The following is a 26,248-nucleotide window of genomic DNA, read 5'->3' on the forward strand; positions in this document are numbered from 1 at the left end:
CATTAAAATTAATGAGTAGGTCCAGTGATATTCTGGAGTTTCCTTTTTGTCAACAAATCTCATGAAAACTGCTCATACCAACAGGTATCGCCTGTGTATCCAAAACCTGATATTTCTTATCACTCTGTGCTGTAGGTCTCTATGGTTTGTCTGGTCATTATGATAAATGTGGGAACTGTAGTTTATTTTGTGTCTGTCCCACATAAACCAACCTGCTGCGGTAAACAGTTACTAATGCACCAAATCCGCAGCTGAAAATAGTCCCCAACAAATACACTGTTTACTCCTGTGTGAGTAAGATTTGGCTAAAAACTACAGTGCGCAGCTGTTTTAGGGAAATGATTTGTCCTTTTATAAAAATTTGCTTCTTTAGTAGGAGCCAACCTGCCGTGGGGCTGCTTGTCACAGACGGGAAAGGAAATTTGAAAACTATTAAGAAATGGACAAACATATTGTTGGTTTTGGTTTTCTTGTGGGATTTGCTGACAGCTAAAGGATAACATCACCAGCCTTCTTCTTTAAGACTTTTGAGGCGTCCGGGTTGCGAGTGTCTTAGACGGCACCACATCCATCATTCAGTCCCAACTTTTATCTCTATCCTCACGTGTCCTGTTGCTGTCTACTGTCAAATTATCCAATAAAAACAAAATGCCCAACTGCATGCACACCACCCATACATTCATGCACACCACCCATACATTCAGCAACGTTTGTAGTTTAATTGTTGTGATAAAGTCTCTTTTGCAGATGCTTCTGGTTGAAAGATGCAATGAGAGAGGTTTATTTATTCACTCATGTGGATGGGGCTTCACAGTGGCCTTTGTTGGGGTGCTGGCTATTGCCAGTGAAGTCAGCCACTGTCCAGTGCAGCTGCTTTGCCCTGCTGTGTAACCCCCACAATGCTGTTCTTTGTACCCTGGCGTACTGGGTCAGACTGGCATAGAAGGATGCTGAAAGAGTAAAATAAAAACAAAATGGTTGACTGGGCATATGACCTTTATGTAGAACATTGATCTGTGCTGCTAATTAATGAACAATTGAAAGCTATGTAATGAAGATAAATGTCTGGTCCGTAGCCTTCGGGTAGGGCGTAGGCTCTTGTAGAGCTGCCATCTCCCTGGGCTGTAGACTTTATTAGGGTCCTGAAATATTCCCACGTGCAGTGAGTGTGCCCTGGAAACACAGGAAGTGTGTAACGGTGCAGTGACGTCCCCCTGTCCCTGTCCTGTAATAAGGGCAGTTTTACAGGCAGTTCCCACCTAGGCTGCAATTAGCTTTTTAGGAGATGAAGCACTTTTGTAACAGCAACTTTCAGAGTGGAAAACATAATCTTTCACGACGTAATGTGCATGTCATTGACTCCTGTCAAAATAAATAAATAAATAAATAAATAAATAAAAGATTGCCTTGAAAAGAAATTAAATCCAGCGTGTTTTATCTTTAATCGACTTACTCAGAGGTTAAACCCACAGCTGTTGTAATGAGCCATTTGGGGGGGGGGGGGGGGGGGGGGGTTATTGTTGGTGTATATTTGATCATTGGTGTCATTTTCCAGATAGCTGACCCAAAGCCAGTGGTTAAACAGTGTAGATACGGAGGAGGAAGTGATCTGTTTGATCCCCCTACTGTCTCCTAAAAGCAGCCGCCACCCAGTCCAGATAGCCATCAGCATGTCAAGGAAAACAACCTTTGCTCAACATGAAAGGGAGTCTGTTGCCTGCCAGCACCTTGTTCCTACAAGAACCTGCTGCAGGTGTGAGTGCATGTGCACGCACACTGAGACTTCAGTCTGCTCTCTCCCCTCTTCCTCTTTTTCACACACATACTGTTTCTTTCATGTAGACAACAGAGCAATGTTCTACCTTCAAAGTTCAAAGATACTTTAAACCGAGTTTTTTCAAATGGCGTTCCTCAGAAGTCACTAACACACAGGTATGAACACAAATATCCATACAGGCATTACATCACACACCAGCAGAGGAGAAGGTCCAACCATGAGTGTGCCGTGCTCTGAGACTCATCGGCTTATATATCACTAAATGTGCCACAAAATACAATATATTGTTGTTGACTTGTGAATAAACTGTGAGCTGTTGCAGCGTTGATGAACTGTAGATTAAATATTTATTGAAGTATATATATATATATAAAATGTATATTTATGATTCTCTATTTAAGGGCGTGGTGAGCCAGGTGGGATCTACCAGCCTCCAGGTGGATGATTTTAGATGAGGTGTTGAGGTTGGGGCAGAAGCACAGGGCAAAGCTGGCCCCTGAAGCTGGACAGGAGAGCATGAAAAGCGTGTCAGGGGTTTAAATTTTAAAAAGAGCGTTATGTAATCTCAGCAGGGCTCTCTGCAGAAGGGGCAGGCCAGAGGCATCCTCAAAGGGGGTGGGGGCGGGGGTGTACCAAGAGCAAGCCTGGGACAAGAAGAGAGACAGAGTGGGGTTTATGATGCAGGGGAATGAGGGACACGAACAATAATAATATGATAATTTGGGTAATTGAAGCCCCCGTCCTACATCCTGAAGGTATAGGCGCACAGATGTTGAACCACCTGTCTTTGCCTCGTACAATAAACCACCTTGTGTCTGATTAGTGACAGTAATAAATGACTATATCCTGTATGTGCAAGTGCATTATTGAAGACACAGCCTGTCTTCTGCATTGGTTATTTAACTTTGGTCTCCTTGGGTTTCTTGGCTCTTACATTGATGATTACTCTCATCCTTCTCTCCGACCCCCTTGGGCCTTTCTTGTCGTTTGCGTAGCTGTTTTTCTATGCGATAATTAGTTGTCTGTCCTTTGAATTTGTTATCTAATGCTCTACGTAACAAATGAAAATGACTGTCTGGAGAGGGGCTTGGTGCTTAATTTGTGATGATTAAAGTATAGTCTCTTGCTTTCTGGGTAAGAACTCTAAGCCAAAACAGGCTAAGTGCTTTTCAGATATTTAGTCGTACTTGGGGCAGCAGTATGGCTGCCTCTCTCCTCTTCTACAAGAAAAACTTGCACAGTGCTAATAGTTTTAAGTTAAGCCTCAGTCCATTGTGAGGAAATAATAGGCGAATGAATTAAATAAAGAGTCTATTCAATCTCAGAAATAGAGTCACTACTTAAGAACTTTTCAGCAGGCAATGGGCCTATTTTTCTTCTTTCATCTGTGTGTGTTTGTAAGAGAAAAGGGGAGAAAGAGACAGAGAGAAAATGATTTGGTTTGCCTTGAATGTGTGTGATAGAGATGTGCTATTAGAACTTTTGTCAGCTATCCTTTTATGCATAAGCTCAAGGAAGCAGGTGTGTGTGTGTGTGTGGTGGGGGATGAATGGCATAACTTATTGAAATTTCACCATTGATTTCCTTTGTGTATGCCTGTTTACTTTTCTTCTTTCATAACCAATAGTGATATAGGGTCACTCTGCTTATGAGGTCGGGGTATTTGGTGGTGTTGTCCCGTATGAATCTTGCAATTTACTTTGCTGATAGAACTGTTTGCTAAGTGGTTTCTCTGCCCCGAGGAGCAGCAGTGCTGCTGTGTTTGGAGAAGGCTCAGTTTGTTGTGCTTTCAAGAGCTGGATTTAGCCTTCCTGCTTTGCTTGTCACCCTGCCAGCCACCCCAGTGGCCCCCCCAGGAAGGAATAAAAATGTGGTGTTGATATCTTGGAAGAAAAGGGGTGAGCAGAGAGCCAAAAGACCAAAGATCCAACCATCAAGTGAAGAGTGCAGAGAGGGCACACAGTCTGCCACCAGGATCAAAGCCAGACACGAATATAATAAACTGCATTTATGCTGTGAATATGTATAAAAACACTGTCACGCTGACATGTGATTGCCTGGACAAAGGGAATTCAGGTAGCTGAAAATAAACTCGCACTAGTATTTATGAGACACCCACAGGTGTGGTTGGAGTGGCAGGTGGATGTGTTGTTTTTCACCTGCAGTGTGTTCATAGGGTAACTGTCAGAAGTAAACAGTGCTGGAGCGCAGCCACTGTTCCACTCTGCTGCTAGCTGTTGCTGTGCCTGCTCTTTTGCTGCCCGTGAGCTTTTTGACAAGACCGTGTTGAGTAGCAACATCAAAATACAAACTATGTTAGCCACTCGCTGCCTAAAACCAAGCTCTGGTGTTGTTGCCTCTTGTTTTCAGTGCCGTGTCCTAGTTGTTTGGAGTTTTGTTCCTTTGGCAGGGCAGACGAGAAAGGGGGTGGGGGGTGGGGGGTCAAGGGGTGCCTCGGGGCTGCTGGGTCAGGATTCGGGTCCTCCGTCCAAGAATGTGTCATGTGGGCCAAGAACATCACAGAAAGCGCCCAGCCAGTCCTGTGAGGACGTCGTCATCAGTGGTCAGAGAAAACCCCAGTATTAGTATGTCATTAAGAGCTGCTGGAAGGGAAGTGGTGCAACAATATTTATTCATGAGGTATATTTATGGATCTTCTATTAAATGATTCATCTGTGTCTGGATGGTTGATGTCTGTGAAAAGTAGCAGGATTTTTTAAACTATCTGATGCTTGTCAGTAGAATGTGCTGTTGTTCTTTGTATGTGTATATCTACCATTGTTTCACATGCTGAAGCTTCTGTGGTATTTAAAATAAAACTCAAGGCAGTGGGTCGCCTCGTTGCTCTCTGCAGTTGGCCTCATTCTGGCTCACATAAAGTCCCTTTTATGTTTTGCCCTAGCACTGGCAGCATCTTGTTATTTGTTTGTGTGTTTGTTATTGGTTGAACGAACATTGTGTCGACTAGCATATGGAGGGGAAGCATGAACTAGAGAATGGAAAATCCCCACAGCCTAACAAGCTTTGGGCTCACGGACAACCTGATCCAGACCCAGATCTTGACTCCTTCTCAGTCAGCTGGGCCTCTTTCTACTACTGGAAAGGGAACACAGATGAAGAGACAGTTTCCATGATGAATAATTCTGCAAAAATGTTGCCTGTGAAAGAAAAAAACTCAAGAGTTAGAAAAGTATGAGAGATCCTAGCAGATACAAAAACAAAGGAAAATATCTTCAAATATTAAACCTGAAACGAGACATAATTAGACAGTGCCAGCCCCCTCCTTTCATCATTCTGCCCCCGTGGCCCTCAACATTTCCCCAGCTCTCCCTCCATGTGGCTGTTGCCACAGTTCAGATCAGGCTTCGCACGTGATGCTGCTTACAACACCGCGGCTCAGCCTGCTTTGTAGGGGGCCACAGCCGATTTGTGTGATCCAAACAATGGCCTTAGTTCTCCTCTCGCCCACCTGCCTCACCGCCCCCTCGGCCCTCACTCCCTCGGACTGGAAAAGTGCATGTGATCTACCTCTGTGTGTAGCGGCTTAAAGACTCCACTCGTGCAAGGTGTCTGAAATCTAGCATGCCGCAATCTTGTTTTGATAGATGCTTAGAGAAGAAAGGCTTTGTTTGGCTCTAATGGTGACTTCCACCGCAGAAAAGTATTCATCAGGTGTTGATACTGCTACCCTAGATATTCATTCAAATATAAGGAGTTAATCTCTTTATTGCACTTTTTCAATTTTACATTTTTAGAAGTAAGGCACCCTCAGGCAAAGTGTTGCGTCAGAAAAGACCTGTGGAAAAAGGAAACATCCTGATATTTGCTCACGTCTCTGTGACGTCTGTAAAAATGAAACCTTGGAACAAGCAGTGGTTCTCCATAGGAAAAGAATAGTCAAATCTCCAGCATCAGCTGTCAACCACTGGCAGTTGTCACAAGGATAGCTTGGATGGGTCGATGACGGAGACACCAAGATAATTTTCCTTTTCCCTAGAGGCTCTAATTGAGCTATACAACAGAATAGCTGAGGCTGTACCAGCCAGCTTGTATAGATCTTTCACCGAACTAGTCAACGAGCTGCGTGGAGGAATAGAGCAAATAGAAACTTCTCCGAGAAAAAAGGGTTTGGGCCTGCTAACCTGGCTCCCTCACAGTAGAGGAATGTTGAATAAAAGACCCTGTTTAATTCAAATTAGCAATGCCTTTTCCACTGCTGCACCGCTGCCAGCTCGCACAAGAATGAAGCCTTGTGGGGCTCTGTCCACTTCCTGTGGATGAGGTGTTCCACTTGGTCTTCTGTGTCTCCTTTCTGCTTTTCCTCACTGTCTGTCTCTGTCCCTCTCTTTGTCTCTAACTGTTTTCATTTTTCCACGTATTGCCCTCCCTCTTAGACACTGACTGTAAATGGGTCAACAGATGTTGGAGGAAAAATAATGGGGAGAGATAAAGAGGGAGAGGGAATGAGTAGGAGGTGGGACAACCAACAGTTTGACGTTCCACATAGACAGAGAAAGATGAGCCCTGCAGAGGAGTGACGGGTTTCAAATTAAGTTAAAGTACGAGAGAAGGGAGAGAGGAAAGACAACAAGTCTTTGCATCATGCTACATCTTGTTTGTATCTAATTTTCAGTTAATGAAAACTGACTCATTTTTACAGCTGTTATTTAAATTTACATAATTTAATGTGTCACTGTTTCTTCTTGTTGAACTAAATTAAATCTAAATGTTTTGACTCATCCAGCAGCCAAACATACTGATACTGCTCAGAAAGTTTGTCCCAACACTGTTGGAGAAGTTCCCACAAATGAGTTGCACTTGCAGGTTTCTTTTCTTTCTTCTTCTGTCCAGTTCATCCCAAACCAGCAAACCATGGGGTTTAAGTGTGGAGACTGTGTTGGTCTTCATCATGTGAAGCCACCGTTTAGTTCTTTTTCTGTAATGTTTTGGGTCATTATCTTGCTGTTGGATGAACCTCTAGCCAACCAATCTGTCTTGCTTTGTTACTCGCCTTTTTCTCATCATTCATTTAGTAATATACAGTTCTACTTCCTGCAGTACAGTATTGTCCTAATAATGCATCAGAGGGTGTAGTAACACGGTTAATTGAAGTTGTTTTCAATAACTTTCAACGCTTAATTTACCTCCATTGTTTAGATTTACATAATTTTTTCAGTTTTGGGTGACCTAAACTTTCTTTTTCCACCTTGGACACTTTACAGCTAACCTTTGAACACTGCTTAAATTTCAATAAAAACTATAAAAATGTAGGTGTTCTAAGACTTTTGACAGGTAGTTTAGACAAATCTATCAACCTCTTACTATGTCTTTAAGAGAAACATCCCCTTGTCTGGTGTGATTCAAACACACAATGCCACAAACGTGGTTGGAACATGCAGATATTTCATGTATCATGACTACAAGACAGCAACTGTGGTTAAGAACTTTTTACAAAGACATTAATGCTGTTAAAATAATCACTGTGGTTAATATAGCTGTGACTTATTGTGTCAAAAATTTGCAGTTTGGCGATACAGCACAAGGCTGTGGCCGACACATGGACTGGTTGGACTTTAGGACAGAAGTTGTGCTGAGTCATTAGTCTTTTTGTGGATGGAGGTCTGGTCAGAGTCACGAGGCAGGAAACTTCATCCAAGAAAAAGAGTTCAGAAATAAGGTTGTTAAGGAGAAAAGCCCTCTGTGCTTGGCAAAGGATTTCAGCAGAATATTCACTTGTATATCGAGTTAAAGCTGCTCAGATTTAGAGTCTAAGAGGAGGAGCAGTTTTTGGCCAAAGTCATATTCACCCAAGATGAATATGTTTTCTTTCATAGGAATCCCAAAGTCCTGTCTTAGCGCATACTACTATACCAGGCCTGCATGCCACTATACTGGCAAGCTTATTGTTGGTGTTTTGCCTCTGGGATGGATGAACGCTGTAGGTAGTCATTTGGCTTGGCCCAGCTAGGATAATGGTGTGTTTGTAGTTCCTGCTAGTTTTCCCTAGCGGCCATCTTATGCTGCCACAATGGTTCTTTGGATTTCTGCCTTGTGGTTTTGCCTGTTAAGTTGGCAAGAGGAAAAGATGAATGTAAATCCATGATGGATGAGAAGGGAAAGGCAGAAGTGTTGTGAAACGAGGTAAGGGAGTGAAACGGCTAGCGTTAGAAAAAGAGGGAAACCGGCTGACAACCTGTTTTTCTTGAGCAAATGACTTCATTTCAGAATCTAAACTGTCTCTGATACATCAAAATAAATTTGTCTTTCTCTTGGTTTTACAGAGATACTCAGTAAAAACATACCTGTTTGACACACACATTTGTTTGACAGTACAAGAACAGTACCTGGTACTGGGTTTCTCCTTGATAACCCTGCAGAAAGTTTTCTGTTTTTCCCAACATTTCGACACACAGCTTAGATTAATTACAGCAAAGCAAATGTATCCTGTGATTGATCAACATCATGCTGAGTCAGACAGATACTGACGTACGTTGTCTCATTATCAGCGTAGTTACTGAGTGATCCTCTAAACAATTTCCTCACAAACAAATGGCCTTTGCTGTATGACTATAGTGCATTTGCTCTTCTCCTTGAGCGTCTGTGTTATATTTCATAAAAGTGCAAGAGGAGCTCTGATTACATTTCTACCCAAACTTGGTAAACTATGTAATAAATGTGAAAACCTAAGACCAATAAGTTTCCTAAATGTAGATTTAAAGATACTGTATAAAATCTTCTTGCCAGATGTAAATGACAGCGACCAGAATGAATCTATATTAGACAGACAGGAATTCAGCAATATCAGAAGATTATTCGTCATTATGAGGAAGTCACTGTTTTACTGCCACTGGGATGCCGAAAATACCTTTGACAGAGTTGAGTTGCTCAATTTCTTTGAAATATTAAAACCCATGTCAATATAAACTTTTAGACAATGAACTGCATGCAGAAATATTAAGAAGTGATGATTGGCCCATTGATTCCCAGTAATGGTTAGCATACTTAAAAGTCACTCCTGTTTTTAGTGTATTCGTAATGTTTGCTGCACACCCACTGCAGGTTTACCTCTGTCTTGTATCTGGGTGTAGGATGGTTTGTGATGAGACCCACCCCAGTGCTGCCATCCACAGATATTAAAGAACAGATAGCTTGATGTGCAGTCACAGGGCAAAATGGTAGAGAAACATTTCTCTGTTGTAGCAGTTTGACAAATATGTTGTCAGCCACACATAGTGCCCGCTGTCTGTCAGAAAGTCTGTCATCCACTGACAGGATGAAAGGCCAGTATTTTATAAAGATTGATTTTAAAGCATTTCTGCTTTACTGAGCAGTTTATAGTCAGCACAAAATGGATGAAAGGGACAGAGAGAGAGGGCATATGACAAACAGCCTAGGCTAAAATCAGTCTTAGGAAATCATGGCTACATGGTGCTTTAATATATGTGCCTTCATGGCTCTGCTTGCAACGGGTGTGCGGAGTGGCACAGCTGGAGCTGTGTTCACAGAGAAGGTGGTGCAGTGATATCCATTTTGGTACAACATTGTGCTCCAGCTTCTGCCTGCTGAGAGTGGTTCTTACTTCAAACCCAAAGCAGAAAGAACAGTTTTAGTCACTTTAGTTGTCAGAGGTGCAAACAGAGCTCTCCAAAATTCACTGAACGATTTTAAGAATGCCTTTTGTACTTTGATATACAGCTCTAGTCAAGTACACATTAAATATACATCAAATAACGATTATTTATGTGACTAAGGAAGAATTTCTTTGGGTTGCATTAATAGGTTAATTACAGAGCTGAAATGATAGTTGATTAGTTGATTAATCGATTAATTGGCTGACTGAAAAACTGACTAGCAGCTATTTTGATAAATGATAAATCATTTAAGAAAAGGGGAAAAGAAATGAATTGATAATGAAAATAATTCTTAGTAGCAGCACTAGTTGATTATTACCAATAATATCTTCCACAAATATCTCTAGTCATTTTTTTGCAGGAGTCATCTGTTGGACCATCTGTTGTCCCTAATTTGTTTGATGCCGCGTGTGTATCAGAATTGATAAATAACCAAATTAATATTTAACCAAGGTGAAACATTAAAAAGAAATTTTCTCATGTAAAATTCCTGAGGATTTCCTTAAATTTGCAAAATTTTGAAGACATTGAATATCACAGCTGACAAGTAATTATTTATTTGAGGGAATGTTACAGAAAAAGGGAAAGCTGCATTTGGAAATAGCACAAATTAGTAATAAACACAACTTCACTTCTTTCTTTGACTGTGTGTGTGTGTATTGTTTTTTTCTCAGGTCCACACAGCACTGTGTCACGGTGCCCTCCCAATGAATACCAGTGTGGAGGAACGGAGGTCTGCATCCACATGAGCAAACTGTGCAACGGGGCTCCAGACTGTACTGACGGCTGGGATGAGGGACCGCACTGCAGAGGTATCACTGTCACACACGTCCATACTGCTGTTAAGACTTTTTTTTGTTAATTTGAGTGTAAAGAGGGGTTAGTAATAATTCAGACAATTCTTGTGCAAGTGCATCTTGTTTGCGTGACAGAAATGGGAGTGGGAAGTCTGACTGGATTTTTACTGTACTATTTGTCACTTACTTATTGTGTAGTTCTCACTCCTGAAACCCTCACACTGTGAAATAGCTGTGAAGTCACAGTAACAGATTGATTCCACCTTGATTCCACCTTAGGTGGTATATATTGAAATATATATTGAATTGTACTGTGTTCTGTGTTAAAACGTGCTGTATGTGTTGCTTTTTTCCCATCATGCCACAGTTCTGAGTGCTATATAATGACACAGCTAAGTTTATCTTTGACATCCTGTATTTCTGCCCTTTACCCTGTATATCTGAAGCAAGACAGTCATGAATTCGTCCTGTTAAACATCCATTAAAAGAGAGAAGTAGTCATTGTGAAACCAGAAACCAGGAAGTAATTTATGATGAGCCTAAAGAATGTAATCCCTTTTTAAAGAATGTGCTGACTGAGTTGACCACACCAGAGGAAAATAGAGCTTTATTGTGCAAAAGACCTCAATATCTTCACTGCACGGATGAATAATGCCTGGAAATAGTGATGTTCTAAAGGGAACTTTAATTGCACCTAGTGCTTCCTTTGTCAGTAAGTATGACAGTCAGAATGTTCGCAGAGGAACACAGCTGATGAGAGATGATCAAATACCATCCACCAAGCTGCTTTGTGTCTTGAATTAGTCTAAATCCTAACACATGTCACATAAATGGTAGAAATTCCAGCAGCAGTTACTACTCCATCATTAATACATACCCTGAAGTGAATATTGCGCTTGAATAACCTTGGTTGGTGTTAATAGTCGGCTTTCATTTCGCTTGATACGTACATAAACTGCCTTTCACACCTCCAGCCTGTACAGATACCTGCGGCTGAGATACAGAAGCAAAATATAAGATTTCAGTATTATTTATTCCAAGGCTCTGAGATTTTCTTTTTAAAATTCAAATACTAACCTGACCGTCTCTTGCTCTCCTGAGGGCCAGCCTGTCATTCTTCTCTCTTACTGAGGTGGGCACCTGTCTTCTCTATATCTGTATTTTTCTTTTTTTTTCATCTCTCCACTACACTTTCACTTAAAAAATGAGCGGGGATGAAATATTTATTAAAGAAACATGGAGAGCAGCATGGGAAAGGACATCAAATTTTCATGCACTTTCAGGCTGGCTGGACTTTGAGGTTAGAATGGTCTTCCATATATGTGTGTTTTCATGTGTGTATGCGTAGGACTGTGTATGTGTGTGTGTTGACCTCATGTTCTGGGGACAAATATGCTGCTCGAACAAGGCTGACCAAATATTTTAAGGCTAAGACTTGCGTTTAGGGTTTGAGTTAGAATTAGAATGAACAGTTTGGACTTTTTATGTGTGTGTCTGAAACATACATGTTGGATACATGCATGTTGTTGGATGCTCCAGTTGGGTGGGGAGGGGGGGGGTCATCCAGTAGATGTGAGTGGTTTGCATTATGCACCAAAACAGAACATTTTATGTACGTCTCTTTGCTCCAAAATAAATATTTTGTGGTATGTCTCATGGTAGGTTGTTTACATTGTTGCCCACGTTGGTTTTCTAAACACATCTCAGTTGTTTGGTGCTCAGACTTGTTTTGGAAAATTCCGGGCACGTCTGTAATTTGAACTGTGGTTGTCCTAGCAAGCCTCTGGAGTGCAACAGGAATACTTGTGTACTTGTTGCCCCTCTGTAACATTCATTACACTGTATAGGGATTAGCAGCATTGGCTTTTTTGCTTTTTTTTTTTTTTTTTTTTAGCAGTCATAGGTGTTTGGAACTGTTCAGGTTCAAGTCAGTAGCTCAAAAATATGTACAGTACAGCAACAGAACTGTGGGTTTTTGTTTCTTTTATCTTGAAAGTGTGGCGCCTTGAAGAAGAGATTCTTGATCCCACTCTGCTCCTCTCTCCCCGGAGGTGTTGTGCTAGTGTGAATTGCCTGCCAGTGTTTCTGGGAAAAGTGAATCATTTGTGACTGATAGATCTCAGCCTGGTTTGACATGGCCATGTCTGTTTGACTATGACTCACCGTGTCTTGATTTATATCTCACAGGATATGCAGTGCACTGTTGAAAACTCTGCTGAAATTCCATTATGCAGTCGGTCAGCTGACTGCAAGGTGTGATCGGAGCGTGTTGTGTTTGTGCCCTTTCATATTTGATGTAGACGTAGTCTTGGAGATGGCCGGGGGTTAGCAGGAGAGTATTGACTGTGGATGCGGGTCTGAGGTGGTTGTTTGCCTTCTATTCAGAGGTTTTGTATTTCATATTTATTTATACTTTAAGGAGCAATCCATCTTCACATCACTTCATACTTTGAAAGAACCCAAATATTTCAGCTATGCAAAGGAAATAAATGAATGTCACATTTAACACAGAATCAAAGAATGTCAGTCTTTCTGTCCAGACTCGTATTTGGAGCTGACATTCAGCAGCTGCACATGCACAAATCACCCATAATGCAAATCAACCATATCAACTTATGTAACAATTTGTGCAGCAATAAGGAGAAGTGATGAATATTGCTATTGTCATTATATGTGAGGTGAGCTAAAGATGTCCAGGAAGTCTTATTGTTGCCACACTTGAAATAGGCAAACATAAAATTTAACATATCTGCATTTTTGGTGAAGTTTGGCCTGGTGACATTTTAAGACTAGCTCCTGTTTCTTTTTCATAATGCTGTAAACGTTATGACCTTGATAAGTTAATTTTTTTCATTCACAAATATCTCAAAGATCAAGGCAGGCATATCTGCGTTTGCTGAACTTGCCATTATTTTTCCTCAGTATGATGAGGATAATGTAGAATGGTGGTTGCAGTTACACATCCTGCAGCCTCTCTTATGTGTGTGATGATGTATTAGCTTGACAAGCTGTAATTGTCTGTAATGCTAGCACTAAAATTTCTTTTTTTTCACATTTGGAATTATCTACTGAGCAGGGCCAAAATTTGGTCCAGAGAACTACTGAAAATGCAGATCTGTCAACAGCAGAACCACATTCAGAACAAGAGAACAAAGATTTATGCTGCTGCCCAGCTGGATAGGTTCTAATAGCAGTAATAATGTGAACTCGTGACCAAAAAACAAACAAAAAAAACCCCCACATTTAATCATGTGCCAAAATCCCTTTCCCAAGGCTCCAAGGCTAAATGTGAAAATGTTGTTGTTTTTATAATTCTGTATCATCACCTCCATTGTACTATGTTGTTGTACACTTATTATTTCCAACTCAGAACTCAGTGCTCTCACCAGTGACGCATTCTGGTTGAATAGATGTTTTTTTTGTTCTCAAGGCCAGATCGAGGCGCTGTGTCTGTGAGGCTTTCAGTTTCTGCAGTGCTGACATGTAGTCACTCTACATTCAGATACACTTACTGTAGATCACATCTCATGTTAGTTCTAATGCTTAGATGGTGAGTAACTGAGCGGAATCTGAGTATCCAAATATGTGCCTCATTATCAGGAGGAGGCTGCAGAGTATGGTTCAACAATTCATCCGTACACGTCAAGTATTTATGCACTTGAGCGCCCTGCTGAGCTGTAAATATTCTCCAGAAAGTGAACAATGGCAGCTTCAGCAGCACCTGCGCCTGATTCCTACAGGCATGCTGTAAGCTCTGTGTTTTCTGCCAGATAGTACCTAGCAGGATGAATGAAACCTGAGTGATAATGAACAGTATAATTTGCGGCTTTGTTGTGGTATGTCAAGTGGATTATTACATAATTATGCACAAATCTACCTCCCATTAGACCCACTGATGTTTTTCAGCCCCAATAACAATGAGGGCAACAGGAAAGAAACATGAATAAACACTCTTCTGTTGTTTGTGCATTTATTACATCATTGTCCTCTCTCCCCCTCCTGTCTCTGTTGTCTCTGTTGTCTCTGTGTTCAGAGTATATGTCCAACTGCTCGCTCATGGGTTGTCAGGAACACTGTGCGGTAACTCCAGGAGGGCCCGCTTGTTACTGTAAGAGCGGTTATGAGATCAGCCCCGATGGAAAGACATGTAAAGGTGAGTTTCTATAAGGACCTCAGTGATACCTGCAGCCTGTTATGTGCTTCAAGCATGTAATCAATAACTCACAATGAAAAAACACCAGATGATTCATCTTCATGTTGTCATATTATATGTATTTTTATGCAATGACAGGATCAGAATACCACTGTGGGCGTGTAAAATGTTGTTTGCTGTGCTGCATCAACAACAAACATAAGCTTACGTGGTTCACATACTTTCTTGTCCAGTGATTCCGCATCAGCACTGAAGTTCTTTCAGCATCCGAAGCAGCACCAGTGTTTACTCAGGTTTTCGAGAAACGAAACCAAGTGCAGAGCACACAGTGGGTAGTTCAGGGGGCGTGGGAGTGTGGGGCATTTTCCACAAAAGCCTGTTTAGAAACATTGAAATCTCAGCAGCCATTGAGGTTACAGAGGACTGACTGGCATTGATGAGGAACACTTGCAAACATCGCTTATATAATGGTGTTTTTGTACAACAAGCCTGTAAAATATTAGACCTTTAATGAATCACGAACTCAATCTGGCAAAAATAAACTAAACATGAAACACAGACCTGCACTGAAGCATTTGTTGTTAGTAAAAGAAAGAGAGAGGGAGTAGTTTTAATCAGCACTTTTATATGTCATCTGTGGAGAGGTTTATGTTTTTATCCTCTGTTTGTGCTATTTCTGAACTGACATTTACTGTTTTGTTTTGTTTTTTTTGTTTTTTTTTATTTTACTTTAACTGAGTAATAAGGCCATCTGTGTTTTTGTGGTTCAGATTTTGATGAGTGCACTGTGTATGGGACCTGCAGTCAGTCCTGTACCAACACTGAAGGCTCCTACACCTGCTCCTGTGTGGAGGGCTACTTGTCTCAGCCAGACAACCGTTCTTGCAAGGCCAAGAATGGTAAGTACCAGCAGACAACAGCAGGACTGAATCTCTGACTGAGACTGTGGAGACGTTCTCTTCATGTTCCTCCTGTTTACCTTTAGTTTTGTCCATCCTGTTACATTTTTCAGTGCCAGTCGACCGTCTGCCTGTCCTGTTGATTGCCAACTCCCAAAACATCCAAGCCACCTCCCTGAGCGGCACCACAGTCCACAGCCTGCTGTCCACCAGCACTAAACAAACCACAGCCATGGATTTCCTGTATGCTCAGGAGACTGTCTGCTGGATCCACGTAGGAGACTCTCCTTCATCCACACACCTGAAATGTGCCAAGATCCCCAATCTGAAGAGCTTCACTGAGGAGAGAGTCATCAACATTTCCCTCAGCCTGCACCGTGAGTACACCACACCGTGATGGTTCACCTGGCGTTTATAATGAACAGTAGCGCTGCAGCACAGTAGGATCTGCACAGGCCAGAGTACACAGCAAAATGTCACCGTCCAATTTTCAGTACTTCTTTTTTTTTTTTTTAATTCCTGAGAGCCACACATAACTTGGATTTCCACTGCAAATTTGATTAGCTTCTGCAGCAAGTGCTGCTATAATGGCACGCAGGCCGGAGGCACTTTACACCACCTGTGGCTACACAGCAATCTGTCCAACTTCTCATAATTTTTTCACACTGAATCATCCAGCTTTGTTTCTAGGGTTGTTTTTAGACACGCAATGCAAAAGACCTCAGACCTGCACCACGCTCCAGGAAAGATATTTTGAATTTTAATTTGTACATCACTCACATTGGATGTGTGTGTGACAAGCAGTCACACATTTTCTCTTGCTTCATACACAAAGGAGGATGATGAATTCTGTGTTTCTTTAGCATTTTTGCTCAGAAAAGTACAGTATATTCCACGCTTCCATTATTCATGCAGGTCTGGGTGAAGTGAAGCATAGAAGTGATGCGCACATCAGATGCATAAAGATGAAGATACACAACTCCTGCCGCAGGTGGACCTTGAAACTATTAAATAAGCTAGATGCACATTCAGCTCAGCCTGCTAGTTCTGAAACTTCTCATGTACACCTGTGGGTTTTTTTAAACAACTTTACAAGTCAAATGTAAACAGGTGGACAAAAAAATGCCCAGAAATGTCGCCAAACTGATCACTGAGCATCGATACCTGTGGAATAGACGTGCCCTTAGCGTCTCTGTGCTTGTGCATGGCCTGTGAGTCACTTATATTATGGGAACACATTAGAAGCAGCTGTGTTTTTTCATGGCTTAAGTTTCGCTTCAGAAAACACAGAAGATTCTTTCGTCTTGAAAAAATGAAACTAAGCAAGAGAGACAGTGGAGATGCAAGGAGCGTGATTGAATGCAGACGTGTACACCAGTCAGACACAACACTGAAACCGGTAACTGGTTTCATTGTTGTGGCTGATTGGTGTATGCATGTGTGCTCCTGATTGTAGACGACCTGCGGGTTTAAAGCCGCCACACCCACACCCCGCTTCCCCTCCCTCCCTTTATCACCCCTTTTCTTCAAGCCTCGTATTCCTAGCCAAGTCATGGCCTGGTTTTTGGGAAGCTTGTCTTCGGTGAGTCAGATGGAAAGTAGCGACAAAAACAACAACTTCATCCTCACAAAGCCAGCAGGGATGCCTCATTGTGAGGGCTGGTTGACAGATGTTTTTTTTTTTCTATCTGCACTGTCATACTTATCTGCAAACATTAATTAAAGGACTTTGCCTTGAATCAAAACAACACTGCACTCACTCAGTCATTATATTCATATTCTCTGCCCTGTCCTTCCCCGGTTCTCACCACAGTCCCTTAACTTCGCTTCTAATTAGGGTAATTCAGAAATACTGTCATTGTATGGAATAATATAGCTCTGGTTTACTCCTCTTTCTTTCTGTTTCTGTGTTTTTTTTACTTGCAAACATTATGACCGATCACATTCACTCAGTGTGCAAGCAGCTTGTCTCTATTCACATCCCTTTTCCATGTGACTAAAGAATGCATTAACATGACAGAAATGACTTTCTCAGTGCAGACCATCAGAGAAAATGAAAAGACCGAACAATGACAGTCGGGCCCGCTCTGTCTTCCCCATGCACGCACAATGTGGTGTGGCTGTCATTTAGAAATATGTTCATTTCGAACCAGATGCTATCAGACAAGCTCAGAACAATGAAAATTATGCATGAGGCATTTTGGCATCTCTCACAGTAATAAGATGAAGAAGCCTGATCCACGTCTCTGTCTATTGTGAGCCTCGCAAACACCAGACCTGTTATATACAATACATCTTTTAATCAATCAAGCTCATGCAGGAAGCAGGACATCATAACACCCATCTCAAAGTAATTGAAATAGTGCCACGTTGATGTATTTGTGCTTAGTAATAATAAAAAGAAAAAAAGAAAAGATTTATCACTTGTTACTTTAATTGTGCAGCTGTAACTCGGCTCACATTGGACTTTAAGGACCAGAAGAATTTGCAGGAAATTCCAGCAGCTTCGGATGGGTTCTCCACGCCTGCCCCCCCCCCCCACACACACACACTGCAGCGCTCATGTGCAGACACATACTGAGAGATTCGTGTGCACGCGTGTGAACACATACACACAATCTCACACACAAAATGGAGAACTGGCTGCATTTAGGAACAAGGACAGGATGTGCATGACTGATGATGGTGGATCAGAGCTGCATTGCTGAAATAAAGGAGGCAATTGAAGGGCACTGCACTTCCTGTATCCAAGTGATAACATCTCTGTTTTCATATCTATATGTGTGTGACCAAGATGAGAAAAAAGGCTCACAGATGCTATATGAAGGCATTTCGATTCTAGAGAGAGAGGGAGATAGGTCATGATTGTGTCTGTGTAGCAACCATATTTTAGTTAAACAGGCCCTGGATATGATATAAAACATTAGACAGGTGATGCCTGGAAAATCTGCATCCTTTGACCACCCAGCCGACCCCACACAGCCTGCACATGCGTCAGCACAAAAAAAGAAATGGAAAAAAAAAAAAAAAACATAGAACACAAAGGGCAGATTTTTCTCATCTGTTCCAGTCCATAATCTGGAGCGACTGCACAGACAGCAGAGTTGGACCTTTTGGACAGGCTGCTGGCGTGTGAGTGTGACAAAAAAGGAGGAGCAGATTTATGCTTACAGTCAACAGGGAAGGAACCAGCAGCAACCAATGGCTAAGAGGTGAACATACAGGATATGATGCACGTGTGGTTGGAGTGACTCATGACCTCAGTATGCCACAGATGAGTTGTCCAGATGTGTCTCCACCCCCCCCAACCTCGCACTCTCACTCTCCCTCACTTACTCCCAGTTTATACTTTCAAAGTTCATGAAAACATACACTTACTTTCGCTCTGTATTTGACACTGCCTGTTTACTCGCCATTGTTAACTGTACCGGTCGCTCACAGTCATTGTGAAACACATGAAAGTGGTGATGTATCATGTAACCTGCGTGGTAGTAAATAATGCCATTTATTTTTTCCACTAAGTTTAGCTTTTATTTTAGAATCTTATCACTTTCGATGACGTGCAGCCTTTTCTCAATGAGCTGTGCTTGTCAGACATCATTCATCCTTATCTGTGGTGAGAGACGCCTTGTTGAAACAGGAAACAAACATCTTTTGAATGCATATAAAGAGGTGAAAATCAGTTTGAGCAATTGTTTGAAATGTATGGGTGCTGAGAGCTCTCCCTTGGGAGAAACTTAAAAATGAAATAGAGATAGATTTCCATTCAGTAAAAAGTAGACACTGATGCCTCACACGCTCAGAAGGACTGATCCCAGAGCTGTCACTAAGCCTCTCTTCCCTGCATGTACTGTAAGAGCTACAGTAACTGCTCCCCCACCCCTGCACAGTGAGCTATAGTGTGCTGCTTAACACAGACACTGGCCTGAAATCTCCTTAAGAGGTCATGTGCTGTTAAAAGGCAAGCCAGTCAGCACATTTTCAAATCTTCTGTCCATTCAACACATAGTTCAGCTTTAAAGCTCCCTCTCCTTCTCCCTCTCCCTCTCTCTCTCTCACCTCCTCTTTACCCCTCGCACACGTCAACTCCGAACTATGAAAGACATTTGTAGTCTTTACTTTATTTCCTTTGGTCATATGGAGCTGGAGGACCTTAACAAAACCACATTTAGAGCCAAAAAAGCTTTTTGTTTGTTTGGTTTTTTCATTTCATTTTTCATTTTCATTCTCTCCCTGCCTGTGTTTTTCTGGTGTGACGCTTTCTCCAGATGGGAGTGTTGCGGGAGTGTTTTTGGAGTGCTGGTGGTTGCTGAAGGGAAGTGGGGGTTGGGGTGAATGAGCGCTTGGTGTCAAAACTTCGGTCACAGTTTAAAAGTGACAATTCAGAGATATCAAAGCCCTACAAGCTCCATTTAAAGTAATGCTAGTGATATTACTCTTAATCTTAATCTTTAATTACAACACTACTGATCCCCTGTGTTAGCAGTGCAGTGCTAGCAGCGGGTGCCTCTATATGCCTCTCACTTCTACTCTTACATATAGTTATTGCCTAGCATTGCTCCATTTAGTACATTTCCCAGCCATCCACTTGGCTGTCGTTTGTCGTGGACCAACAGGGACCACAGAGATGAACAAAAAAAAAACAACATATAGAAAACAAGTTGTTTAGAGAGAGGAGGGAAAAAAAATGAAGAAGGCAGCCGGTTCTGTTTTTTCAATTATGCTGTGTTGTTTTTATAGCATAGTTTCAGACAGTCAGAGCTGCAGTTAATGAATCCAGACTGTTTTCCCACCTCTGGGGAGCAGACAAAGGGGAGGGATAGGGGGATGATGCATAGAGGAGGAGAGAGGGAAGGAGAATGGGAGGAGATAGAAAAGTCTCTGGTTTTGCTGAAACCATTTCTGTTTAGCAGAAATGGAGGAAAATGCAGAGCAGGGGGTGTCAGGGGACAGGCGTTTTTTTGTTTTTTTGTTTTTTTTTTCCCTCAGCTTTCAGCACACTTATTATATTGCGCAATCTCCTCTTTTCTGTCCCTTTGTTTATCCATTGCTTAATCAGTGAATCAGTGTGTTGTTGGGCAGCTGGAAGCGTTTAAACAGAGAAGTCTGTGTTAAAAATTAAGAGCACCTTTGGGAATATGGCCCCTGATTCCCATAAACCTCAGAAATGCTGCTGCACAATGGCCAAGTTTCCCTGGTGGAAATCAGATCTCTCTCTCTCTCCTCCTTACTTTTCTTCTGTCTTCTTTCTTTTTTTCTCACTTTTTCTTCCTTTCTGCTCCAACCTCCTCCGTGCGTTTTACTTTTATCCGTTTTCTACTTTTACTCAAACCCAACATATTTGAAAGTGTGCCATTTCCCTCCCTCTGCAAGTCGTGCTCTTCAGAAAAATGTGTCAGTTATTCTAAACACAGAGGGCTCCTCTGGCATTACAGAGAGATTTATTGGTCTATAGCTGGTAAGCTTTCAGTGCGCGCACTTTTATTGCACTCTTGTGCAGAGGAATCTGCTTCGTCATTTCCCCCACCCCATTTTTTTTTTCTTTCCTCGAGAAATTGATCCTCTGCTCTCCCCCAAATCAGCACAGTGACCTGATCGCCCTGGTAAACATACCCCCACGTTAGACCACCACCCTTAGCACTGAGCTCTGCATGATCAAGGACCCCTGCAGCATGACTTTAGTCCTATATCTGAGGTGTTTGTGTATGTGTGTGAGGACAGTTAATAGCAGCTGTGAAAATACAAGTCTTGTGGTTTGTGAAGCCTGTATCTCTACTCTTTCTCTCACTTTCTCTAGTTCAAATGCAGATGTATAGTTACTTACTTTAATTTGAAGCAGCAAAAATCTTGCATTTAAAATGTTAATTAAATGATGACGATGGCTATAATGAGTATTTTCATATTAACAATGCATCACATGACTGCTTTGTGAAACCCACAGATAATTTTCATATGACTCTGTAGTTCACCTTAGCTATATGAAGTGGTTTAGTGTCTTCCAGCTCAGTGTTTTGGTTTTCTGGCCACAAATTTCCTGTTTTGGTTCACCATCACCACCATCAAAGCATCATTTTTGGCAGAAGAAAGTCTTTTTTTTATGGTTATTTTGTTGGACTTAATGTTGGATCTACATTCACCTTGTAGACTCAAACGCAACTTTAAATGGATGCTAATGCTCCTCTCTGTTGCTGGATGTTAAAACTGAGCTTAGAAACTTAAAGGTAATAGTTGTGTTCATCTTATTACTGCCCCCAAGTGGCCAAATAGAAAAATAATCATTTATTAGAGGTAAACTGCATTATTAGCAAAATGTGCTTTTAACTAAAACAGTTAAATGTACTCATTATGCTGGTAGAGTAAAATCCATGTCATTATTACTGATGCACTGTGTTAGCATCATTTTAATGTATCTGATGCTAATTGTAACTCTTTTATATAATGTTGGATTGTTTAATATTCAGTATAGTAATGCATCATATTTTATGTGTTCATGATAGATTTTTAAGATTTCAGTATGCAGAGTAACTAGCTGTTAGAAATGTAGTGGAGTAAAAACAAAATAGTTTCCTCTTCAATATAGTAAAGTAAAAAATATATATAGTAAAATAAAAAAATGTACAGCACAGTACTTGAGTAAATATACCACAGGAAAATCATTTTGGACCTTTAATATCCTAACATCTTCTTTACTTCAGCTTTAACAATAGCCTTCTTTCTCTGATCCTTGGCTCAGACTCAGTGTGGCTGAGCTGCTGTTTGAGGAAAGGAAGGAAGAGGAGGGAAAGAGAGAACCAGAGAGAGGGGTATATTAATGTCTCATGTTATTCTTTTTCACTGTTTCTTTTCTCCTGTTTCAGACCCTCCCTATGTGGTCTTGCACCACATTCAGAACAGTTTGGATAGATCAGGGGTATTCGTGTTCTTCCCTCTCCAGCCTTGTCTATGTGGAGCTTTCTGCAGGCTGTGAATGTTCTACAAAGTGCCTGTGTGGTGCCATGTGAGCACGTCTAGGTGTTTGATTTTCATTGGCGGGTGGGGCACCGGTCTTCCCCGTGAGCTGTGCCTCTGTAAAATAAACCCAGCGGAAACCACACACCCGTCGTCGCTTAGCTACAGCTACAGCAGCATCACACCCCTCGAAGCAACAAACAGCCTGTCTCATATTCTGTCTGTCTGAGTGGCTTTGAATGACAGACACATTACATAGACACTTGCTAATTGGAGCTGGCTGTCATCTCGTTTGTCAGTCAGGAAAACTGCCCCTAGTTCAAACCTGAAACTGTAGACTGTGCGTGAATGTACATGTGAATGTGTTAGAGAGCAAGAGCTGTTGAAGTAGCTGCTACACAGTATTGCTGACTAATTTACTTCATCACATGACTATGAGTCAAACCTCTCACCCATCTGCTACAAGTATGTACAACAACATCACACGCTCAAGTTCAGTGCCAGTCAAAATGAATCAATTCAAGGACTAAAAACACTGTTTTTGCTTCCCCCTGCACCTCCTGTGTCCTATCACACCCCCTCCTCACCCCTCCTCCTTCTCCTCTTCCCCCTCTGTCCAGATGTGGAGCAGATGGCCATCGACTGGCTCACCGGAAACTTCTACTTTGTGGATGACGTGGACGACAGGATCTTCGTGTGTGACAAGGATGGGCAGACATGTGTCACCCTCCTGGACCAGGAGCTGTACAACCCTAAAGGCATCGCCCTGGACCCCACTATGGGGTCAGTTTGAAAATCTTGCTTTTTATTGTACACATAAACACACACATACGCAGACAGAGGTGCTCTATATGCATGTGTGCTAGTTTTCTGCATGCACTCATGCAGGGATCCTCCTCAAAGTGCTCCATGCAAACTTAGAGTCCACAAGAGCGACTGGAGTCAGACTTTCTGACTTCTGTCATCTGTCATTGTTACCCAACTTTGAAATGTGAGGGGGACCTAAATGGAGGTTTTGACGAAGGAGTAATTGAACACAGATGTGCTGTTTGCATTGTGGAACACTGACTGCATAGGTCTCGAGTGTTAAAGCATGTTTTTGTTTCGGCTCTTTTGTTTATAAGAAGACTTTCCAACTGAATTCCCGACAGTGTGTGTATATCTATGGTGCCTGCTTTTGTGTGTGCGAGCTTGTGTGTTCGGGGTCGGGGGGGTGGGAGAATGTGTGTATGTGTGCACACATTTGCTTGTAGCTACATGTAGCTACATGCATCGTTTTCATCCCACGCAATTTCCTCTGCTGTAATTGGTTCTTCCAGTAACAAGGTCAGATACCTTCAGTGAAGCTGTTTTTTTTTTTTTTAAACTGTAGTCTGCAGTGTCGTTAGAGGGGGAGAAAAACAGCAATAACTACAATATACAGCAAAAATCATCTTTTGCTGTGCTGTTAAATTAGTGAACACAAACCTTTCCTCAAATCCCACACAAACCCTTTACTGCATTCACTATATAAGTCAAACTGACAAAATAACAGTATTGATATATTTCTGTTTGGCTTCATCTCCTGGTTACTAATTGTGAAATTAATATTTCATTACTGTTGTTATACAGCTTGTTCAAGGCATTTGTTTCAAAACAGTTGTTGCTTGCCAACACATTTATAATTGCTGTGAGCATGGTTTGTTATTTGAAGCTATAATTAAGTCACAAGTTTTGTTTTGGCTTCAGTGAAAAACATAAATAATGATATTGCTCTGACGTTCTGCATTTAGCTGCATTTGGTTCTAAATCAGGTTTACAGTAGAAATATGTTCCTTCAGAATCAGGCAATGCCTGTAAAACTGCAAATATTCAAGGAGAACCCAACATTTTTGGTCATGAAAATGCTATACGAGAGTTGCTGAAAATAAGGGTGATCAGTCCGTTATTACAAAGCCAGATGTGCTGAAAATGAGTTGATCTATCCGTCCATTTGTCCTCATTCAGGTCTGATCCTTTGTTTCTGCAGGAAGGTGTTCTTCACAGACTACGGTCAGATCCCTAAGGTGGAGCGCTGCGACATGGATGGTCAGAACCGTACCAAGCTCGTGGACAGTAAGATTGTGTTCCCCCACGGCATCACGCTGGACCTCGTCAGCAGGCTCGTGTACTGGGCCGATGCCTATCTGGACTACATCGAGGTGGTGGACTACGAAGGCAAGAACCGACACACCATCATCCAAGGCCTGCTGGTGAGAACGGCTGTACCGGACACACCACACTCCTATAATCTGCCACCAGCAGAGAGATGATCTCTCATAAATTTACTGTTCTTGTGTATGTTATTCATAACACTCTACAAACACTAGTGTGCTTTACAGTTCCCCATATATCTATAATACACTTTATGTTTCCCCTGTGTACTCCTGTAATGTGTTCTTGTGCCAGTGAGTTATGAGAAGAGAGAGAAGATGCTGGACATTTGGTTTTTCATTAAAGCTGCTGATTAATAGTGTCTAATACTGAGGCTGTTAATGTTGCAGCGAGGGTGAAGCACAGTGGCTCTTAAACCTGTTACCATGGCTTTTACTGTGATCTGTGGAGAAATAATGGCTTTAATTTACTTACTGAGCCTACGGACACAGACACACTCACACACAAACCACAATCTCCTCATTTGAGTGTGTGTATGTGCGCACCTGTAACAGGGCATTAGTACATGTACATCCTTCAGGTAAAGGTTAAAAGGAAGTGTGGATATTGATGATGCTGAGTTTGGGCCTGACCGGTCTCCTCGGGCTGCATGGGAAACTTTTTATTGGGTAAAAATACAGTTCAGAAGCTCAAATTGGCATATATCAGGACACATCAGTGTGTATTATTGTTTACAAGCAAATGAATCAAGGGAATGCTCACACTGCACAAAGCCAAGACACTGCATGAAGGTGACGCAGGCGAGTAAGACACTGAAAGTGTTTTTTTAGAAGACATTTGCTTATACTAAGTGATGAACAAAGTCAAATAATTTTTCTCTGGATTTCATCAGGTTAGACACAAAGGCAGTACTGATGCCTAGATAACCCTCATCAGAGCATATAAATCTTTTTTTACATTCTAAGGAAATAAATCACTTGTATATCTACAGCGAATCAGTGGTTGGACTGTTAATTAAGAAAGTTAATTTATTGGAAATTGAGATTTTGTCCAGACTAGCTAAGAATATGTTATGAGTACACCTGTCCTCTAGCTGCAAGACAGACCATGCCAAATTTTTCATAGAGTGGGGAACTCAAGGAAAATCATGAACTGTGTTTTTTAGTTCCCTTGATTCAGCACCATCCTTCTCATGTGTTTGTGTTTTTCACTTCTTCTAATCCTCTGTTTTTTCTTTTTCAGATTGAGCACCTATATGGGCTGACTGTGTTTGAAAACTATCTGTACGCCACCAACTCCGACAACGCTAACATGCAGCCTAAGACTAGCGTGATCAGGGTCAACCGCTTCAACAGCACAGACTACCAAGTGGTGACCAGGGTGGATAAGGGAGGAGCTCTGCACGTCTACCACCAGAGACGTCAGCCTCCAGGTAGGCTACGCACACACATACTCACAAACACACATCAGTGTATCATGCACAGCTGAATATTGTATTGATGCTTATGGTTTTGTGACTGCATTTGCCACCCTCTTGGCGTCCAGTGCGTAGCCATGCATGTGAGGTGGACCAGTTTGGGAAAGCTGGAGGCTGCTCTGACATCTGTCTACTGGGAAACGGCCACAAGACCCGAACATGCCGCTGTCGCTCTGGATTCAGCCTGGGCAGCGATGGCAAGTCCTGCAAAAGTGAGTAAGACTGCTAGTGTAATGAAAGAGAGGTTACATTTCAGCAACATTACATTTCTACTCCAGGTTGCCGCGTGGAGAGACTGTGAGGTAGCTCAAGTAATTCGAAAATTAAATAGATAAAAACATTATGAGTTCGCCATAACACAAGCAAGTAGAAAGGTTTAAATAGTGAGATGCACTGTAGCACAGATGCAGCTGAAGTGTGTATGCTCCCAGCA

The 26,248-nt window shown here is 41.8% G+C and overlaps 1 protein-coding gene across 3 annotated transcripts in view; it reads left to right on the forward strand.

The window, feature by feature from the left end:
- The window catches only part of LOC121179098 (low-density lipoprotein receptor-related protein 1-like), an 86,901-nt gene that overhangs the window by 17,027 nt on the left and 43,626 nt on the right, over positions 1 to 26,248 (forward strand). For 2 of the 3 annotated variants that reach the window (XM_041033721.1, XM_041033722.1), the window contains exons 3-10: positions 10,083 to 10,220; positions 14,239 to 14,358; positions 15,129 to 15,257; positions 15,371 to 15,634; positions 22,826 to 22,988; positions 24,214 to 24,436; positions 25,581 to 25,770; positions 25,884 to 26,027. In XM_041033721.1, coding sequence (XP_040889655.1) covers positions 10,083 to 10,220; positions 14,239 to 14,358; positions 15,129 to 15,257; positions 15,371 to 15,634; positions 22,826 to 22,988; positions 24,214 to 24,436; positions 25,581 to 25,770; positions 25,884 to 26,027 — 1,371 coding nt within the window. Of the gene's footprint in view, positions 1 to 10,082; positions 10,221 to 14,238; positions 14,359 to 15,128; positions 15,258 to 15,370; positions 15,635 to 22,825; positions 22,989 to 24,213; positions 24,437 to 25,580; positions 25,771 to 25,883; positions 26,032 to 26,248 lie in introns of those variants that run through there. The other variant, XM_041033723.1, reaches the window with a different exon arrangement.

The sequence above is a fragment of the Toxotes jaculatrix genome, chromosome 3 (genome assembly GCF_017976425.1).
Source record: "Toxotes jaculatrix isolate fToxJac2 chromosome 3, fToxJac2.pri, whole genome shotgun sequence".
Taxonomy (NCBI): Eukaryota; Metazoa; Chordata; class Actinopteri; family Toxotidae; genus Toxotes; species Toxotes jaculatrix.